The following is a 21,716-nucleotide window of genomic DNA, read 5'->3' as shown; positions in this document are numbered from 1 at the left end:
CTAATGACTTTCTCGACAAATGTGGATTCAAAGCTGACAGAAAAAACGTCTTCAGATGTTGTTTCGTCATATTCCCAGTCACACTTGCACCGACGACGACATTTGGAGGGCACCGCGTTTCTATTTCCCTTGACACGCGGGGTCCAAACTTTCCACTGGATTCGTGGAAGGAAATATAGAGTTTGTCTGCCAATCGTCCGTCCATTGATATAGCAATATCGATCGTGTAACTATGTGTTGCACAGTTAACTGATTGCAACATCGCGACAGTGTTTCTCTCCCCTTTCATGGATAGTGTTCTGTCACAAGAAAGTTCATAGCTGAGCTGACTCTGATCACAGTTCCATACAGAACTAATATCGATATTTTCTCTCGTGATATGCTCATTGACGTCAGCAACAAACGTTTGAGCTCTTTCAATCAGCTCTTCTTCGTCATCCTTATCTTTTCGTGCTTGGAGCACAGTGATACGGCGTGATGTTATCCTAAACTCCTTTTTCAAATTAGTAATAAATCCTAGTGAAACTGTAAAGTTTCTACACCCGAGATTTCGGGCTACGTCCAATGCCCAATGTTGTAAATGCCAATAGTGAACGGCGGAAACGCATTCTCGCGCTTCATCGAATTTCGCCATTACACGCTCCTTGATGGTCTTGAACAGCAGTGTACGATTTCCTTTGAAAACTGTATTTCCTTCTCTTTTCTTTGCCACGTAATCCAGTATGTTTTTAATATTGCTTTTAGACTTCAGTTTAGGGTACCTTTTCAGAAGCTTGTCGTATGTGTCGAAACCTCTTACGTAATAATCATCGTATATGTTCTCCAGTGTGTTGTCATCAAACGCCGTGATGATACTTGCAACTTTAACCTTCTGCTTGGGAGACAGTTGGTATTCACTGTCACTGCTTCCATCGCCTCTTCCCGCACTTGCCGTAGCACTACCGTTTGCAATGAGTTGTTCGTCATTATCATTCCTATCATCATCATTTTGTGTTAGTGTTACAACAGTATCTGTTTTTAACTTATGCTCGTATTTCTGCACTATAACAGATACCAGAAAACATGCGAATGATCGTCTTCTGCCGGCCGGGGTAGCCGAGCGGTTATAGGCGCTACGGTCTATAACCGCGCGACCGCTACGGTCGCAGGTTCGAATCCTGCCTCGGGCATGGATGTGTGTGATGCCCTTAGATTAGTTGGGTTTAAGTAGTTCTAAGTTCTAGGGGACTGATGACCTCAGAAGTTAAGTCGCATAGTGCTCAGAGCCATTTGAACCATTTGATTCGTCTTCTACACCAGTACCATCTTCACGAAAAAGGGTTCTTCGTAACTTCATCTCAACCAATCGCAATACATTAGCAGGATTGATTACCAATCGCCGAGCCATCTGACGCTTCAATACACAAATAATGTCACAAAACGCAACTTCAGAGGTACACCGCACCGTCCCTACTGGTCCCTACTGGCGTACCGGCAGGTCAGTGTGCAATGCGGCATGGCATACGCAGAGGCCTCTAACGGACGACTGCAGAGTTTTGCAGATGCGGGAGTATCACTAGTGCAACAACAGACCTTTACATTATTTCTCACACGATTTTGGTGTATTTGTGTTTGTTCGGGCCCAAGTACTTTCCTGGTGAGTCGCGTTCTAAGCAGAAAGCTGTCACTGAGTTTCTTTTGGCGGAAAACCAGAGCATCGCAGATGCTCATAGGTGCTTGCAGTATGCCTACGGAGACCTGGCTGTGACTAAGGCACGGTGACTTGTTAAGCTAGGCATCTGTCATCATCGCAACGAGGTCGTGCAAAGCTGTTTCATCTCATCCGTACCGGCTAACCGCACACATCTGTGACTCCTACAATACTGGAACACGCAGACATTCTCATTCGAGGTTATCGACGGATCACAAACACTTCGCTACTCAACTGAACGTCTCTGTTGGTAGTACTGACACAGTTGTCCACCATCTGGGGTACTCAGAGGTTTGTGCCCACAGGGTTTCGCGTCACCTAATAGAAGACCATAAAGAGCTTCCATCTATGGCTAATGATGGATGCACTCCACAGGAAGCAATACGTGGGTGATGTGGAGGTTATGACACAGCAAGACGTTGGTCCTAACTTACACCAGTGGAGTGCTACCATGGGAGCTTACAGGCCCTCCCAGTAGGGTGGCGTAAGATTACCGCATTGAAAGGAGATTATGTTAAAAAAATAGGGTTATATAGCCAAGAGAGTGGAGAAATAATATGGTGTATTGGAATCCCGAATAAAACCAACCTGCTTTCAGAAAAAAATAAGTTGCTTTACTTACTGAACGTCCCTAGTATTTAATAAATAAAGTAACAGGACCACTGTTTAAATGAAAGTATTGTAATTTTCTGATTTGCATAGAACATAACTCTATTATATGTTTATGTAACAATTCATTACAAGTCCTTTGTTGGTGTACTTTGACTTCAAACAGGTCATACTTCAAACACCTCTACACAGAAAAGTGAAGCGCCATCTGGGTTCAATAGAATGCCAGCCGACTAGTGGGTAGCCTCCCTTCGCAGACGGGATCCAGATTTGCAGCCAAAATGTTTCCTGGACTGGTATTTTCTTGTAATTCTATTGCACTGCTCTAAGATCTAGGCTACACTACATTAAACAGAGCTAAAGTACAGCTGTGTGAACTGACATTCTACTCTGTGGTCACAGGTGAAATTTTCTCGGCCTACCACAAATACGACTTACATATCAATGACATTTTGTATTTCTTATGTTAATACGTGTAAGTTGAATATGAACTTGATATGCAGAATTGTTCTTTGTGCAGCTTTTTATAGCAGTCGTACATGTTTTGTTGCAGTTGTTGAAATGGAATACTGGTTCACCGTAAATGTTATAGGGTTAATCTTTCCTACTATTTTAGAAATCGGCAGTGGCAATTCGTCTAAGATTGATGAAGGCTTATAAGGACTGAGTTTCTTCATTTTCAAGGGATCAGGAGTAAACGACTGAATTCAAACGTGACCATACTACTTCTAAAGATTATCTAATGTATCGAAACTGAACCACAGTTGAAAACATCCATATAACGTGTAATTTGAAGACTGGCAATGAAAGGTGAATGAAATATTTTACCTCATATGTATATGGTGTAAAAGTGGAGATTATAGTTTCAGTGGAAAACTGTGACAACCTTTATGTAATGCTAGCTGAGAAACCCAGCATTTCTTGGGTATTCATTTACACCTGTGCCCGAGACTTCGTACGTGCGGAATTTTTTGTCGCATAAGGTTTCGATGTTCAAATACACACACACACACACACACACACACACACACACACACACACACATGCCCGAGGGAGGACTCGAACCTCCGATGGGAGGGGCCCTAAGGTGAGACCAGTGAGCTCAAAGAAGAAAAATCTAGATCCTGCAGCAAGTCCCATTTCGTAATCTTCACTGGATTCTTGAGACCGTTTTCAGAAAGACTCGACCGTTTTCGTAAACAAAACGAAATCAAAATGTAATGGTTCAAATGGCTCTGAGCACTGTGGGACTCAACACCTTAGGTCATAAGTCCCCTAGAACTTAGAACTACTTAAACCTAACTAACCTAAGGACATCACACACACCCATGCCCGAGGCAGGATTCGAACCTGCGACCGTAGTAGTCCCGCGGTTCCGGACTGCAGCGCCAGAACCGCCAGACCACCGCGGCCGGCAAAATGTAATGAGTACCCAAATCACATAGCAAATTTAATAAATTCGTCTTTCCTAGCAAAGAACGTAAGTCAAACCTATCGAAAGAAGCAAAGCAATATCGTTCAGTTTTAAATTCACAAACGGAAACCAGTAAATCCATATATACGTAGTAAATTCGCTGTTGATTTGTATTTGTAAAGATGAGACTGTATCGCGTAACTCTGTCACTGACCTGAACTTCTGAAAATCAAAGCCAGCGAGATATACGGGCCGTGCAACGAACTTGGGCATCACACTAGTAGTCTTGCTTGCCAAACTTCGGGACACTCGGCTCCGTGCAGGGCCCACGGGAAATCAATATTTAATTGAAAAGATACCTACTATAGTCCTAATTTTGTCGTGTGCCATCGAGAACTTACATGCATTTTTACGCGCAGTTAAAAAGAAAGAAAAAAACTGACAGCACCATCTATTGGTTCTTTGGTGTACAACCAAACTAACAGCGCAGTCTATTTGTTGTTTGGTGTACTAAACCGTGATGATTTAACATCCGAACTCCTAAGGTGAGACAAGTGAGCTCAAAGAAGAAAAATCTAGAGGCAGCACAATTAATCCAGTCAAATTGCAGATATACCTTGCAAAAGGTGGGGTAGAAGATTTTATTTTTTTAACTCCTTCATATTGTTGGAAAGGTTACAAAACCAAGTGTTGCCAACAAAATTACTCTTGGGAAAGCTTTCTGCAGTCAAAAAACTTCGAAAATTTCAGACTTTTTTCAGTTTTTTCAAAATATCTCAGTTTCATTTGCTCCTATCGCTTTAACGTCTATTTTCTTTTTTAAAGAGCACAAAATTCTCTACAAATTTGATTCTTACCATTTTTTTCTACTCCCAGTATCTAAGGCGCTACAGCGCGTCAAAAAATGCCAATTTTTCAAATTTTGAGCATAGTGCCAACATACCTTATTTTTGAACACTATTTTTTCAGTTTCTGTTTGTGTAGTATAAATACACGATACATCGTGCTATATGTTGGAATTTACCACCTCACTTTCAGGTATTCAATATCTCTGTATGCAACATGAGGATTGCTGGGCAACCAACTATTGTGATTCTTACGTCACTACCTGAAGTTCACTATGGGCCACCTCAGCCCTGGTATTTGTAAAACTATAAATATAAATGTGCATCATTAAAGACACACACACACACACACACACACAAAATAAATTGTTTCAGGAAACTGAACTATTATTAGTGCAATAGGCAACCTAATTAGGTAGGTAATTATTCTTGTGTATAAAGGCCACACAGTTGACATTAAAAATAAGTAGCTTTATTACAATTAAAATACATTGTCAGTTACTAAAAAATGTTGACAATTCTGGGTTTGTAATACTTGTAATATCGCACTTTAGCGCACTTGACACAGGTATGAGCATCACTTCCAACGTTTTGATGGGCCAGGTTCCTCAGTGTCACCAGAAATACTTTGAGTTACGGATTCAGGGTCTGTACATAGAGTTGATCCCAGATTGACCTCTTCTTTAAACAGCGAGTCAGCCTCAGCAAGTTCGTTGATTTCGTCAGCGGTTTCCTCAACATCCTCAACATCTTCTTCACTGTCTTCATATAAAAATTTTGGCACGTTTTCGCAGTGGACCCCAATACACTTCTTGCAAATTGAAGAACATTTCAAACCCGCTTTTCTGCAGGAGCGCGCTTCGCCACAGTTCAGCTTGCATGAGCATGAAACAATGTGAAGAAGTGCTTCAGGTGCTGGATCTTGGCTCATTATAACGAATATTGGACCGTGGTCACTGTGATTCCAGCCCCATTTCTCAGGAGGTTTCCAGTTTCCCATCCAACTTTGGACTTGTTGGTAAGTCCGCAACGAATGATGTTGTGCAGCATCTTGTGTAGATGGCAACCGTGCAAGGTTCAGTTTGCTTTTTGTGGCAGACTTGGCGAATAGCTGGTACCGCAAATGGTCTAGTGTGTCGGAACTGCTGACACCTCCACTATACAATGCGATAGTAACCTGTTCTCCTGCTGTTATTATTTCTTCACTGGTAGCATGTGGTTTATTGAACGTGCAAAGTGCTGAGGTTAGGTGTTCATTTTTCGCAACAATATTGCAGCACTTAATTTGTCCTTGACCAAAAAAAGCGGATGTTGCACCACATCCGCTAAAGGCGTGAGTGAACAGAATATATTCACTGTCAAATTTGTAAGATGCAGTGGAAAACCACTTGTCTTCTGCATTTCCTCTTCCGGGCTTTAAGAAAAATAAGTTTTCAATGCCTTGCCCCAAACCGGTCATGAGCAAAAGCAGATCAACATCATCTCCTACAATGACAACACTTCCAAAATCTTTGGTTCTTGAAATGCCAGATGTTACAATCATAACGTCAGCATCTTCTTGTGCCTGGCTTTGAAGCTGTTTCAGCCATCACCAAATCGTCACCATATTTCTGGAAAAGGCGAGCCTTGACAGTTCGAATATCAGGACGAGATGATGTGGGTATTTGCTCTAACAGATCGTCCATAGAAAACTGACATTCTTCCGTACTGGTTTCCAGGTAGGCAAATATAGCCTCCATGCCTTCATCTACTTGTGTTGCAGGTCGGTTACCTCGATTCCGTCCAGTAGCTGAAACACGGTGAGAGAACTTTCTGTAGCAAAATCTGTGGTATCGCCCATCTGCAGCAACCAAATCATTTACATTTTCAATCCGCTCTATCACTTGTTGACCAAATTCATCACCACGTCGTTTAGCCTGTTCTAATACTGTCGATTGCACTTCCAATTTCATTACTTTGTAAACAAAATTTCGTATGGCATATGGCAATCTTAACTGCTTGGTTAAAAAGTCATCAGAATTGCCTTTTGCAAATAAGAAGCATTTCTCTTAGAAATTGAACTGACCTTTTTCCTGCGACTGACGTAGCACGCCTGTTGGTTCCTGAGGATGTAGAAGGCTAGCTGCTATCATTCTCTCATTAATGTACTTCTTGTAGCATGCTTCACGCAACATCACTTCACTGAGCGTTTTCAAAAACGGGTGTGGGCAGACTCTCTGCGTTTAGCACTACAATCGATAAGTGTGCTCAGTCCTTTCTTTTTCACAAATCGTTCAAATGGCTCTGAGCTCTATGAGACTTAACATCAGTCCCCTAGAACTTAGAACTACTTAAACCTAACTAACCTAAGGACATCACACACATCCATGCCCGAGGCATGATTCGAACCTGCGACCGTAGCGGTCGCGCGGTTCCAGACTGAAGCGCCTAGAACCGCACGGCCACACCGGCCGGCTTCTTTTTCACATTGCGTCCACCACTCACCACAGTTTTTTCGCAAATGAAACACAAATTCATGACAGACATACTCATTTTCAGCACCACAACATATACTGAATGGAAGCGACTCTAAACTGTAAGACCCTTATTGTTGTGTGCTAATAGCTGTCAGCGCGCTGTGAACAATCACCAGAGATAATTGCCTTCCGCCCGCCAAAGAATAAATACGCTTTTGCCCGCTAAAGAACAATTCCTACATACTTTTTCTTATAACTGATCATTAACGTCAATCAACTGTAGAAAATGTACGGCACCTGCATGCAATCGTATTACATATTGTAACATAAATAAACTTCACGCAATCCGACGTGAATGTGTTCGTAGTTACTGAATATGATGCTGTTTGTCCTGGCCCTGCAGCAGAGTGAGATGGTAAATTCCAATGAATAACATGATGAGTAATATGTTTATACTACACATATAGAAACTGAAATAACAGTGTTCAAAAATTAGGTAATTTGCCACTTTGCTCAAAATTTGAAAAATTGGTAATTTTTGACGCGCTGTAGCGCCTTAGATACTGGGAGTAGAAAAAAATTGTAAGAACCAAATTTGTAGAGAATTTTGTGCTCTTTAAAAAAGAAAATAGACGTTAAAGCGATAGGAGCAAATGAAACTGAGGTATTTTGAAAAAACTGAAAAAGTATGAAATTTTCGAAGTTTTTTAACTGCAGAAAGTTTTCCCACGAGAAATTTTGTTGGCAAAACTTAGTTTTGTAACCTTTCTAACAATTTGAACGAGTTAAAAAAATAAAATCTTCTACCCCACCTTTTGCAAGGAACAGGCTTTTTTCTGACAGTTCTACTGGACTATATGTGTTACGAAATCTTGACGCTCGACATCTTTAGCCGCCATTTTGCTGAACGTATATCTGTCTCTCCCTATCCAACTGTCAGTATACAGCTGTCCCGCAAGTAAACGAGTAAAATTTTATTTTGCCATCATTATGTGCACAAAACATCGCATTTTATCTGAGGAGTTTCTCAGAGTGACCAACCTTCCGAACAGGAGTGAAGATCCAGACGAGGTCACCAGACTGGTAGACAACAGGGCGGTGGCTTGTGTCATACATACGGCGATCGTTTTCTTGAGCCTGCAACGTACGGAGTCTAGCTAACTGCCGAGCTTCCTCAGCTCTGTTTATTATCTGGCCGATGTAGACGTCTTCCACGTCATCAGGATGTAACGGAAACACAGTGTCGATCGTCGTAGTCGCCTCACGCCCATGCACCAGGAAAAATGGCGTAAATCCTGTGGTGTCTTGTTTGGCGGTGTTGTAGGTAAACGTCACGAAAAGTAGCACCTAATCCCAGTTGCTCTGCTCAACATTGACGAACATTGATAGCATGTTGGCCAAGGTCTTATTAAGGCGTTCAGTAAGCCCGTTAGTTTGCGGATGGTAGGCAGTCGTCATGTGATGAGTAATGCACCGACAGTTTATCTCTGTCACAAGATTCGATTGAAAAACTTTCCCTCGATACGTAATTAACGACCTTGGGGCACGGTGTTTCAATACAATGTCTTCTACGATGAATTTGGCTACCTTGAATGCTTCGGCTGTTTTCACGGCTTTTGTAATGGCATAGTGCGTCAGACAATCAGTGCAAACAACAATCCATCTACTGTCACAAGCAGACGTTGGAAATCGTCCGAGGAGGTTCAAATGGCTCTGAGCACTATGGGACTTAACTGCTGAGGTCATCAGTCCCCTAGAACTTAGAACTACTTAAACCTAACTAACCTAAGGACAACACACACATCCATGCCCGAGGCAGGATTCGAACCTGCGACCGCAGCGGTCGCGCGGCTCCAGACTGTAGCGCCTAGAACCGCTCGGCCACTCCTGGCGTCCGTCCGAGGAGGTCAAGCCCAATACGATGGAAAGGCGTTTCGGCTGGTGCAATTGGCGTGAGTCGGCCAGGTGGTTTCTGAGGAACTGCCTTTCTCCTCTGGCACTCGCTACAGTGCGACACATAGTGACGGACACTCCTAAATAAACCCGGCCAGAAAAGTCTCTTGCGGATCCTATCGTATGTCTTAATAAATCCTAAATGTCCGGCCTCAAGTGTGTCATGGAATTTCGTAGAACATCTAAGCGCATGTGTTTAGGAATCACTGGTACCCACCTCTTTCAAAAACGGATCAAAGTTTTTCTTGCAAAGTAATCCTTTAACTACCTTAAATTGTCCTTTCACATCCTCTGACCGATTTAAGGAAGCATAATTTGAGATATCTTGGCGTCCTTCTTCTGCTCAGCAGAGAGATCCTAGAGTGCAGCGAGACAGTCATTATCTTCATCAAAGTCTTGATGGTCTGGCACAGGGCTTCTTGAGAGACAGTCGGCATATTGGTGTTTTATCCCACTTTTGCACATTATGGTAATGTCATATTCTTGAAGTCGTAGTGCCCACCTGGCGAGTCGTCCTGTTGGATCCTTAAGATCTGTCAACCAACAAAGTGAATGATGGTCTGTAACAATTGTGAATGGCCTTCCGTAGAGATACTGTCGAAATTTGCACATGGCCCAAATCACAGCAAGATATTCTCTTTCTGTAGTTGAGTAGTTTCTCTCGGCTTTTTTAAGTGTCCTAGACGCATAGGCTATAACCTTCTCTTTTCCATCCGAAATCTGCACTACAACAGCACGGATCCCATACCCACTGGCATCTGTGTGTAGTTTTGTAGGTACTCTCTCATCATACAGATCAAGTACAGGGTCAGTCGTCAGAGCTTTTTGCAGCAAATCGAAAGAATCTTGTTGAGCACTACCCCAGATAAATTTAGCATCGGCTTTTAACAAGTCTTGGTGTGGCCTTACTTTGATACAAAAGTCTTTGATAAAACGACGGTAATAAGAACACAATCTGAGGAAGCTTCTCACATTTCTAATACTTTTAGGGATAGGAAATTCCGTCATAGCTCTCACCTTTTCTGGGTCTGGCCGTACACCTTCGTTTGACACAAGGTGTCCAACCATTTAGATTTCTTTTGCTCCAAGGGACACTCTCTTGCATTAAGTTTCAGTTCGGCTTGTTGGTACGGTCTGGCTTGTTGGAGGCACTTAAGAACGGCCCTCAGTCTTTTTATGAATTCATCAAATGTCTCTGAGAACACTATAATGTCACCTAATTGACAAAGACACATCGTCCACGTCAGGTGCCTTAGAAGATTATCCATCATTCGTTCCAAAGTTGCTGGTGCATTACACAGACCAAACGGTATTACCTTAAATTCATACAGGCCCTCAGGGGTGATGAATGCAGTTTTCTCACGATCAGCCTCATCTACTTCGATTTGCTAGTATCCCGAGTACATGTCCATGGTTGAGAAAAACTTAGCCCCTTTCAGACAATCTGGTGTATCATCAATTCATGGAAGAGGGTAAAGGTCCTTTGTAGTTATTTTATTAAGCTTCCTGTAATGAACACAAAAGCGCCAACTGCTATCTGTCTTCCTGACAGGAACCACTGGTCACGACCATAGGCTCTGCGAAGGCTGAATGATGTCATTCTTCATCATTTTCTCTACTTCGTCGCAAATTATTCGACGTTCCGTTGCTGACACACGTTATGCTCTCTGGCTTATTGGTTGATGGTCTCCAGTGCTAATCCAGTGCTTCACTGACGATTTGCCTAATTTGCTCTTCACCTGTGGATTGAAGCATTCAGAGAACTCATGAAGAATGGTAGTTAGCTTCTTCTGTTGTTCCTTAGTGAGATCTGGTGATAGTCGAGCTAGAAGATTTTGTCTCGTAGTGGTAGCGCGAAAGTAGCGCTAATTTCGCCCACAGACCCGGCCTGGGAAGTTTCTATGACGCTCAGCTGTTCTGCAATTAACAGCTCAGCATTTACTACGCACATGCATCTTGGAAGGATCTGCGGTTCTCGGCGACACTTAACTATCCACAATTCACCGAATCCGTTCTTAAACGAGATGCCAGAGGCTGGGATGACCAAGTTATTCTCCAGTGGTTTGCTTCTCTTACATTCCACTCAAGATCCATTGGTTGATGCATGGCATGACACATGACAGCTACCTTTCTAGTGCTGACTGTAGGAATGATCACTTCATCCAGCACACATAGTCTCCACACACTAGGATGCGCATCTTCCTGTCCGGAGTACCTCATCTCATCTACCATAATCTTTGAGCTACCACAATCTATAATTGCTTGAGAAGCTATCAAAAAGTCCCATCTGAGAATGACGTCATGATTACACTCTTGGAAGACGATGAATTCTAACAGCTGTGTATGGCCACTTATACCCACATGAATGACACATCTTCCTGTAGGTTTTACATATTTCCCATTAGCCTCCTTCAGCAGAGATGTTTTGCTGTCGACGAATACGGTTTTCTGCAACTGGCGATGGTACTTCTCCGAAATGACTGATTATGATGCTCCAGAGTCCACAAGAGCTTGGGCTGGTTGGCCATCCATGAGGACATCGACGTAGTTTCCTATCATTTTCGTAGTGATCGACGGCGGAGGATTTTTCTCTTCGACAGTCTCACCTCCAAGGAAGGTCGCACTCTTTAGTTTTCCAGGTGGCGGCGGCTAGGTGATCGGCTGTAGCTTCTAAACGGCGATGTGGACCTTGATCGGCGTGTTGGGGAGCGTCCTCTCCAGCGGCTAGCTTGCGGCGATGGTGACCTACGTCGTCTGGCGCCCACCTCTTCTTGTTCATCTTCGTCGTCCCGGAGTTGGCGACGGCTAAGATCGTTCTGCTGTCTTTTGGTGTGGGCTCCATCAAATATCCTTTCTCGACAATAACGCATCACATGTCCCGGTCGTCCGCAGTGGAAACATACTGGTCGGTTACCCTGGGTCCTCCAGACATCAGTCTTCCTTGGTACCTAAACAGGTTCCTCATGCGGCATTGTAGAAACGTAACTTCGCCTGGGTCTCGACTTTTTTATTGTTTTAAAGAGAAATGAAGGACGAGAGATTGGGTTCAATGTCCGTTCCACTTCCTCCCTTATGACCTCTTGAACCGTCTCGGTTTTTTGCTCGACGTGCAATCCAAGTGCCTTATGAACTTCCTCTCTCACTATCCGACAACGAACACTTGTTAAATCAGTTTCTTCCTCCATCACAGACATCGATACGACGCTTGGAAGCCGTTCAAACTTCTTGCGTGTAATTCTTTTTTGATGCATTGTCTCGATATACTAGCACCATTTTATCAAGTCGTCTGCTGTCGAAACCTCCTTCAGGAGTAGGGCTTGATACATGTCCTCAGCGACACCCTTCATGAGATGTGCAACCTTATCTTCCTCCTTCATTTGAGGATCCACTATTTTACACAGCTCCAAGACGTCTTGAATGTAGGATGCTGTAGTTTCTCCTGGACGCTGTGCCCTGCACTTTAATTTATCTTCAGCCTTGCACTTCTGTCGTTGTGTGTCGCCAAAATACTCGCGCAGTTCCGCCTGGAATACTTCCCAGCTTGTGAACTTCTCCTCGTTGTTCTCATACCATTGCTTGGCAGTGCCCTCCAAGTAGAAAAATATGTTAGCCAAACACACGGTGTCATCCCATTTGTTAAATTTTACTATAAACTCGTATACCTTCAGCCACTTGTTTGGATCTTGACCATCGTCACCAGAGAACCCGGAAGGATGTCTCATGTGATGGCACACAGTTGCTGTTATCGTGACGTCATCTTCTTCTTCTGTCTCTAATAGATTGGGATCTATAGAATATGCCTCAAACTCGGGTTTCTCGCCACGTAAATGGCCTGATGGGAGCCACTGTGTCGTCGACAATGTGTGGTATCACAAGTTCCAATACCCAGCGCCTCCACCAGAGTAATGTCACGCAGAGGAAGGTGTTAGGAGATGAATGACGAACACTAACTTTACTTATCGAAGGTTTATTCAGCACTTGCACATACAAGAGCGCGGAGTGAACTGCCTCCAGCCAGAACACATACAGTATATATACTGTTACAGAACATTCCGGTACAATGATTCTTGCCGTTTGTGGATACTTCTAGAATAGCAATGTTTCAGTTTAGGTGAGTTTTGAACTCACGACCCTCCATGCAACAGTCTAGTATCATAACCACTACACTACAGCGGCTGCACTACTCAGCTTCTTCTGCAACAATATTTTGAACAATTAATTCTGATAAAATACAACCTGAATACAAAATTAACTATTTTGTGAAATTGTCCCCTATGTGTATATTACTATCAGGAATGGTATAAGAACAAGTCAATAGTTCCACCTTACTCCATTACTGCTAGTTCCAATATAAATCAGTGTTGAATTTCCCACATAGAAGTGTTGATTTCTTGCATAGCTATGGATGTAAGCAACAACTGTATTTGCATATATCTCTGTGTATAAAGAATTTTATAATAGCTTTCCATTTCTACTCTTTTGTAGTCTCATAACTGCTTTTACACAAATAATCTGACAGTATGTAGCCTCATGTAGAAATTGAAACTAACTCATCTACCTATATCCAATTTTCTGTGGGGCATAGAACACTAATAACACTTAGTTCAGTACTAGTACTTGGTGTTGCCTTTTTCATACTACTGATATCTTATCATACCAGGTTACTTCCACAAACTTTGTAAGTTTATTCAAAATCATTTACTCTCCCCATTACATAGATTTCTGTCACGTCTGGATGTTTCTGAGTCATAATCTCTACGTTGCCACAGGAGGGCCCTGTTTACGGTCCAAGGGCCACTTGAAGCACCAGGCTGAGGCACACTAGAGGTGCCTCTTGTGTAAAATTCGACACAGAGTGTATCATAATTAGTAGCAAAACCAATCCATTTCCATGTTCAGTAGATTTAGGTTTATTTTGACAGGTCTCATGAAGAGCCCAAGGAATTGCAGCTTGGCAGGTAATGTACGTGCAAGGGAAGTAGAAGGGAAAGGGGGCATGAAATGTTTCTTGTGTGGAAAAATGGGAGGGGGGGGGGTGGCAAATGACATATTGTCACTTGTGTGGAAAAATGATCCTTGTCACAGAATTTGGTAGAAAGATGTACCTATTAATTTTCCGGTTTCTTTCAATCAGTGTGGTATACTTGTGTGATATGGTAGTTTTTGTTTGAACTTTTCTGGTCTGTTATAAGCTGAGGTTTGATAGGGTCCCTGAATGTTCATCAAACCAGGAACATATGCTTGCAGACCTGTGAACATAGCTGCTGCCATCATGAAAGATGGTAGTGTCCATGACATATCACCATGAATATATAGAAGAAGGGAAGATAACTGTTTGGCAAGAATGCTGAAATATACATCCGTAGCCTGAATGAATGGGCTCAAGCCATGGTACAAAAAAATCATCCCTTGAAGATCACAGGACCACCTCCATCCTGACTTACACCCTCAGTGCATTATAGTTTAAATGCCTCATTGAGCCACCAATGCACTCAGCACCTTGTATCATTTGAAAAGAGGAAAAACTATGACTCATCAGGCCACACTATGTGCCTCCATTCCTCTGTGTTGTTTGGCTCATTAAGTAGATTTATGTGCATTTGTGAGTAATGGCCTTTTGTGAGGTACCACCCTACGCTAAATGTCCATTGCACTCCCTTCACAACTTATTGAGATGAAACTGCATTCACTGATGCCATTTCCTGGCAAGTTTGAAACTGATCATCATTGACATCCCTGTTAGTTAAGACCTTATCATGACCATAGTTAAAATGCTGTTACTTGGCTGTGAATAGTACACTATTCCCTGTAAACACATTCGACATTCCACATTGATACACTAACAAACTGGGCAACATCAGTCACAGTGTGGTTATATGCACATCCAAATACAATATCTCCTTTTCCATTCTGTCACATCTCCTTCTCAACCTAGCTTACTGCAGTGATTCGTACAACTGAAATCACTTGCCTGAAATGATTTGTCAATGGTGGATGGTCACATGAGTGCCTGCTACTAGTTCTATGTCATCTACAGAATTCCAAAGTGACAATAGGGCTCTTTTATGAGGATAGCTGATATCTTTCCCCATGAGCTGAACTCTTTGTGGACAGAATTATTGATCAATAAAATCAAAATATTGTATGTGCTCTATTTGTAATATACAAGGGTATGATATAAGATATTTTGATATTTGATAAAAAGACATATTGGTCAAGTTTTTTATAATATATTATGCAGTGTTATTTATTTTTTACAGAAATGATTTTACAGATGAATTAAATGTTGGCTTCTTAGTAGTTATATATACTGTCTGACAAAACAGTGAAGCACCCAGAAGACATGGTCGGCTGTCAAACATATAAAACACCAGTGTTTGTGTAAAAGATTATAGTCGCAATTCTCTGTGACAGGTAGAACAGCCACTGTAGTTCATTAGTGCATGAAGCACACTGTAACCCCTCCACATCTGTGCCTGCCATACAAGAACAAGTAATGGATTCCCTGCAATGTTCTGTATCATCCTGCATCATTCAGTAGAGATTAGCAGCAGCCAGACTAGGGAACTACTTTCCCATATGTAGGCTCCCATTAACGCCACAACACAAACAGCAGTGTTCGGAGACGTGCCATGAACATGGAACCTAGACTGCTGATGAAAGATGTCACATTGTATTCTGCAATGAATCATGATTATGCACTAGGCTAGATGATCATCGTCGACAAGCATGGTAGTGACGTGGGAAGATGTCCCATTCTTCCAATGTTTTGAAGAGGCATAGTGGTATTAGTCTTGGCATCATGGTGTGTAGAGCCATCGGGTATGACTTTACATCGTAGCTGGTACTGGTTACAGAACTGTGATGGCAAAATGGTACATAACAGACATCCTGCATTCTCGCATACTACCACTCGTACTACAGTATTGTGGTGCTACTTTTCAACGGAACAATTCTCATCCATGCATGGAAAGTGCCTCTGTGAAGTCTCTGTGTGATGTTGAGGTATTCCTGTTCTAGCAACATCAAGATTTGTTGTTGATAGAAAATGCTGAGGACCAGCTGAGACATCAACTCTGTCAAAGTGCCAGTATCCAGGATACCAAGGAATGACTTGCCATTGGAGAGGGTACAATGGCTTTATGACACCCTTGACAATTGTATCAGTAAATAAAGCCAGGCAAAAGAGAGTGCAATGTCATACTGATAGGTGGGTCCACTTTACTGTCAACTTCTTTGTAAATTTGCCCCAATCTTGTAATCACTGAAATAATATCACATACCCTCTCAACCCATGAAGTTTCGTTTTGTTCCCTCCTCCCCAACTGGGTGCTTCACTATTTTTGTCAGGCAGTGTATATACATTTTTCTGACACATGGAAATACACAATAATGAGATACTTGTGACCTGTATAACCATTATCTTTTGTGGAAGTCCAGAAAACAGTTCCTTATTGTCTAACATTGTCTTGATGGACAACTCATCTCTGAGAGCTACATAAAAGGTATACAGAAAATTAGTATCGCAGAAACAATTTTAAATAATGCTGCAGAGCAAATATGGAGATAAAAGCCAAAACCTTACCATTTTGAGAAATGTTTCTTGTAGCTCACCTATTTGTTAGCACAAAACAGCTGCAGTATAATTAAAGGAGCCACTCAAGTAACTGTTGCCACCCTCTCCATCTGCTCTGTGTGCCACACAAGCAAATACACTACTCTTCTTTGCATAAAATTCTGTAGGGCTGATTTTATATAAAAACAACTTTTCTTGTGAATGCCTAAGTTAACAAATTTGTAATTCTTAAAGAAAATAGTCACAATGTTTTGGAATAATATCTATCATAGTAATTTTTTATCCAGATATTTCTCAAAATTATCCACTTTTTGTAGAATTTCTTAAAAGTTCACAGCTTACCCTTTGTAAGATCATTCATAATAAGTATGAAGAGCTGAAACAAATGTTTCCACATTCCCAAGATGCAATTGCTCAAGTGATTCAACAAATTGTCACAGCACTATTTTACAATGTATTGGAAGCTTACAAACTTGTTAAGCACAACCATAGAGGGTTATATCCTGTCATTAATATTCAGTAACTCATATCTGTATGGTACAGTTTATAATATAGTTTTAATGTCGCTAAGTTTGGATTTTTTTTTTTTTTTTACTAAAAGTAGTTCTGAAGGAGCATACCACCACAGCCACACTTTTGACATGAGCCACTTTTAGTTAAGGGACAGCACCATTTCTTACTTAGTGATTCTTAAACTGCAATGCATCTCCTCCATTACTGGCAGTTCATGAAGCCATACTGTCACATGCTTTCATGTTTTCACTGTGTTTGATGGTTCTTCATTGACTAAGAGTTTGTTACATTGTCCTATGTTTAAATTGACCCTCACACAGTATATCACCTCTTCTAAGATGGTTTAGAAAGCTATTCATTAATGAAAATGTGGTTAAGATGTGTCTGAATTTGGAATACCACAAATTTTGCAATGACTGAAAATGTGGAAAGATAGGAAAGAAGTACCATCAATATTTTCTGAAAGTTTGAATCATAAATGTGCTTCATAATTAATTCTTATAAACAAAAATGCATACCATAACTTCAGTTTCGAGCTAGTTGTCATAGTATTATATTAGTGAATATCTAAATTCATTACACATTTAACAATAAGTCATTACAATTTCACCAAGTAAATTTTTCATTAAGACTTTTGACTTCTTTCATTGTAGCCGATCCAGGAAGTCTCATTCAATGGACCGCACTCCATGCCTGACAAAGCGGTCACATCCTGGAGCAGCAGTGAGCGTGAAAACACAAGAACCTGTAAGACGGAGCAATGAGGGACCGCCTTCATTACCATCTGCAATACCTTCACAAGATAGTGATTCTCATGAAACCCCACCAAAAGTGTTCCAGGCTGCCCAGTATGAACAGCATCTTGTAGAGACACTTGAAAAGGATATCATTCATAGAAATCCTAATGTGCAGTGGAACCGTGTTGCTGGGCTGAGCGAAGCAAAAGCAATACTTCAGGTGATGAACAATATTCAGTTACACACTTATTTTAGACAGTAATATTTTGTTGAGTTACATGTTATTACTAACACAACTCAAGAATAATCAAAAATTTCAGCAAAATATGATGAAAGTATTAAAAAACCAGAAGAAGGTGTACATGAGAAATGTTTCTCTACTGCTTGAATAACTTTTTGTATTTAAAATACACTTTGGATGTGTGGTATCAGAAATTATGTTTTATATCTCCTGCTTAATAAAAAGAACAGTTTAATACTAAATCATTGCATCAGACATGAGAGCAAATACCCTCACCTCAGGTGCCCTGGATATTGATTGACATCTGCACTCTTCATGCCACTGGTTAGTGGCTGTCAGGTACTGCATAACACGACCACCATTCTCTTCCTCCTGTGTTCTATATGTAGAGGAAGCATGATGAGACCTATGTGTGTCCTACTGCTTCTTATCTTGCTCATGTGGATTTTTCCTTACAGGTACAAAAACAACAAAGTAAAACCAAATTCCATAACACACCAGTGTTCAAAAGTTTCCTTAACAACTTTCCACAGAAAGAACATCCAAAATTTAACATTCTATGTTATAAATCTTCTGAAAGACTTTAACTTGGACCAGACATGCTATTGGGAGTTACAGTATTCATCTCTAAATTTCATGTATATGCTTTGCCAATGCAGCCTTGCCAGAGCCATACTCAATTTTAATCTCCTGTATATGCTGAATTTTATCAGTAGTATTTCATTGAAATGGGATACGCCATTTCCTGTCTCCATAATTAAGTACATAACATAGTTAGCCTTCCACTACTACTTCATGTAATCATCACTAACTAGCAAGACAATGAATGTTTCTCATGATGATGTGCAATTATGTAGAGACAGCCACAATTTGCCTTTAAAAATAGTACTGAGTGACAGTAAGGTACACAAAAAAATGGAGATTTCCACTTGCTGAGTGGTAAGACATCGTTTCCTCAAACAAAAAGGTTATCAGGAAGATAAACATAATTTTGAGGTTGCTGATATATTGCTTTGGATACTGGAACAAAATAAAAACATAATATTTAAATAAATATCAAATTAAATAAATACTAATGTAAAAAGTGAGTTACACACATAAAATTTAGAGGTATTCAGAAAAATATCAGTCTATAGAACCAATGTTAGGGAGGACTGGAATAGTAATAGGAAGAAAAAAGAAGAACAGTGTGACAGAGTCAGTGGTGTGAAAGCAGAAGGAGCTAGGCAGATTACATAATATTGTTGAAGTTCAGACAAAGGATAATGTAGGAATGTTGGGTGTTCTATATGGACATTATCCATTTATGTAGAACATTTTGCATCTGTGTAAAAGATCTGTCCTTTAGTTGGAAGTTACAGATGGTATGGGTTCTGAACACGTTGGAGTCTCACAGTTTCATAATCTTGCTACTTTAGGAATCATATCAATTTAAACATTAATTTTTTTCTTCGGGAATATATATATGTTAATCACACATAAGACGCATAGGAATTTCTGATAGTATTCTAAGCATACTGGTTTAAAAAATCCTTATTTTTTCTTAGATGCAGAATATTCCCATAATTCATAATGAAGAATAGGTTATTGAACTGAAATCACTCATGTATAAAACAATGGAAACACCAGGTTGAAATATCAGCTGTATAAGAAAAGGATAGATTGCTACTCACCATAAAGATGACATGTTGAGCTGGAGACAGGCACAATGAAAATATTATTACACATTTAGATTTTGGCCAAAGCCTTTTTTAATAAGAAAACACACACACATTCATTCACACAAGCAAGCACACCTCACACATACATGACAGCCATCTCTTGCAGCTCAGACTTGTGAATAGTTGCCCCATAATCACAAATACTAATGTATGGTGCTTCACCTGGAAGAGTGACCTTCTCCGTTCTCAACAAACAGATAGATCTCATTTCTTCACGGAATAATAGTAAGCTAGGGAAAATAGACATTTTATACTACTCACAGTTCTGCATGTAATTACTTCAGGCTGATCAGACTACAAAATTTATACTGAAACTAACTTTTTATCAACTGAATATAATGTTGATGTGATCCATACTTCATTCTTGATAACTCATTCGATAATGAATATAGAAAGCTGCTCTTGCTTTCTAGGTGACATGTAAAAACATGATATGTCATATAGCTTAGACTAGTCAGCATAAATTAAATTTTAGTGTTTTTCAACAATATGGCAATAGCAACAGAGAAAAAAATTAAACATTTAGTGTGAAATTATTGTTGCAGATGACAGTCCTCTGAAACTCTTTGGCAGTGACTAAACATTTATCAGTGTTTACAGCAATATGTAGGTAAAGTTCCTATACCTACCAAGTGAGCAGCTCGGTGTATCAGAAAAATCAAAGGACATCATATCCTACATTAACATATTTGTAACAGGATTGCTGTTTATTTAAACATTATCTATCGTCTTACACTGCCAGATTCATACATGTTAGGGAAAACTGTCTTTCATGGTAATTTCTTCATGACACATGCACCATGTAGCATAAATTGATTGTGGTGGATATTATGTAAAAGCTTACCTAGACCTCTGTGAGACCTATGGTCATTTCAGAAAGTAACATAACTACTATGAACTGTGTCAATATTACTGCTAACATTCATGGCTGACACATACATTTTGAACCCTAGCCAGGTATGCGTAGTCTAAATTTGCACTTATTATTAACCACAAATAATGTTAGGAAGTAAATTTATTGGTGCACCAGTATAAAAATCCCAGAGTCTATGAAGAGGATTCTGCAAAATGCTTGGTTAGAAACTTTACAAAATATTTTAACTGCATGTGCCCTTAGAAAAAATACTTTTTTAACCTTTCCTGCACTGTCCCAGGAAATTATGTCACTGCACCATAGTGCAGTACTGAATGAAAGTATGTAAACACAATCTGCAGATTACACAGTGGTAGGGATTTTCAAATGCCAAGCAGACAGATAGGAGCTTTTTGGAGAACTTACCCTTTATGCTGGTTCAACTCAGTTTATTATCCATCTGAATGCTTAGACTTTTACATAGAGTTTCATTTATTGTATTCCCATTGACATCTATTTCTAACCAGTAGCTGTAACATTTTTAACTGATTTCAATTGCATAATATAAGATTTGTAAGATAAAGTAAAATAATGGTAAGAATATCATGGGAGATTGTCAGTTCACCTGCCCAACGAACAACATCCTTGCATAACATGTGTCAGTAGACATCGAGTTATAAACACAATGTTTGTGTCTGGCATAGTGGTTAAAAGAAAAATATGCAGTAATACATTTACAAATGTGTAAAAAAAATCAGAAATTTTAAAATCTTTTGCTGTTCAAAATATCAACCCTGGTGTGCAACCTCAGTTATTAAATTAACAGAATATACACTGAAGCACCAAAGAATATGGTAAAAGTGTGCATGCTCAGGTACAGAGATATGCAAATAGGCAGAATACAGTGCTCTAGTTGGAAACACTTATATAAGACAACAAGTGTCTGGCGCAGTTGTTAGATAGGTTACTGCTGCAACAATGGCAGGTTATCAAGATTTAAGTGACTTTGAATGTGGTTTTGTAGTCAGCAGATGAGCAATGGGACACAGCATCTCCAAGGTAGTGATAAAGTGAGGATTTTACTGTATGACCATTTCACGAGTGTACT

General features: G+C 40.4%; 1 protein-coding gene across 1 annotated transcript in view; it reads left to right on the top strand.

The window, feature by feature from the left end:
• The window catches only part of LOC126470852 (katanin p60 ATPase-containing subunit A-like 1), a 99,035-nt gene that overhangs the window by 23,949 nt on the left and 53,370 nt on the right, over positions 1–21,716 (top strand). Inside the window, exon 2 of the mRNA XM_050098867.1 lies at positions 17,710–18,013. Within this exon, the coding sequence (XP_049954824.1) occupies positions 17,710–18,013 (304 nt within the window). The remainder of the gene's footprint in view (positions 1–17,709; positions 18,014–21,716) is intronic.

This window comes from Schistocerca serialis, chromosome 3 (assembly GCF_023864345.2).
Source record: "Schistocerca serialis cubense isolate TAMUIC-IGC-003099 chromosome 3, iqSchSeri2.2, whole genome shotgun sequence".
Lineage (NCBI taxonomy): Eukaryota > Metazoa > Arthropoda > Insecta > Orthoptera > Acrididae > Schistocerca > Schistocerca serialis.
This window is presented reverse-complemented; position numbering and strand designations above follow the sequence as displayed.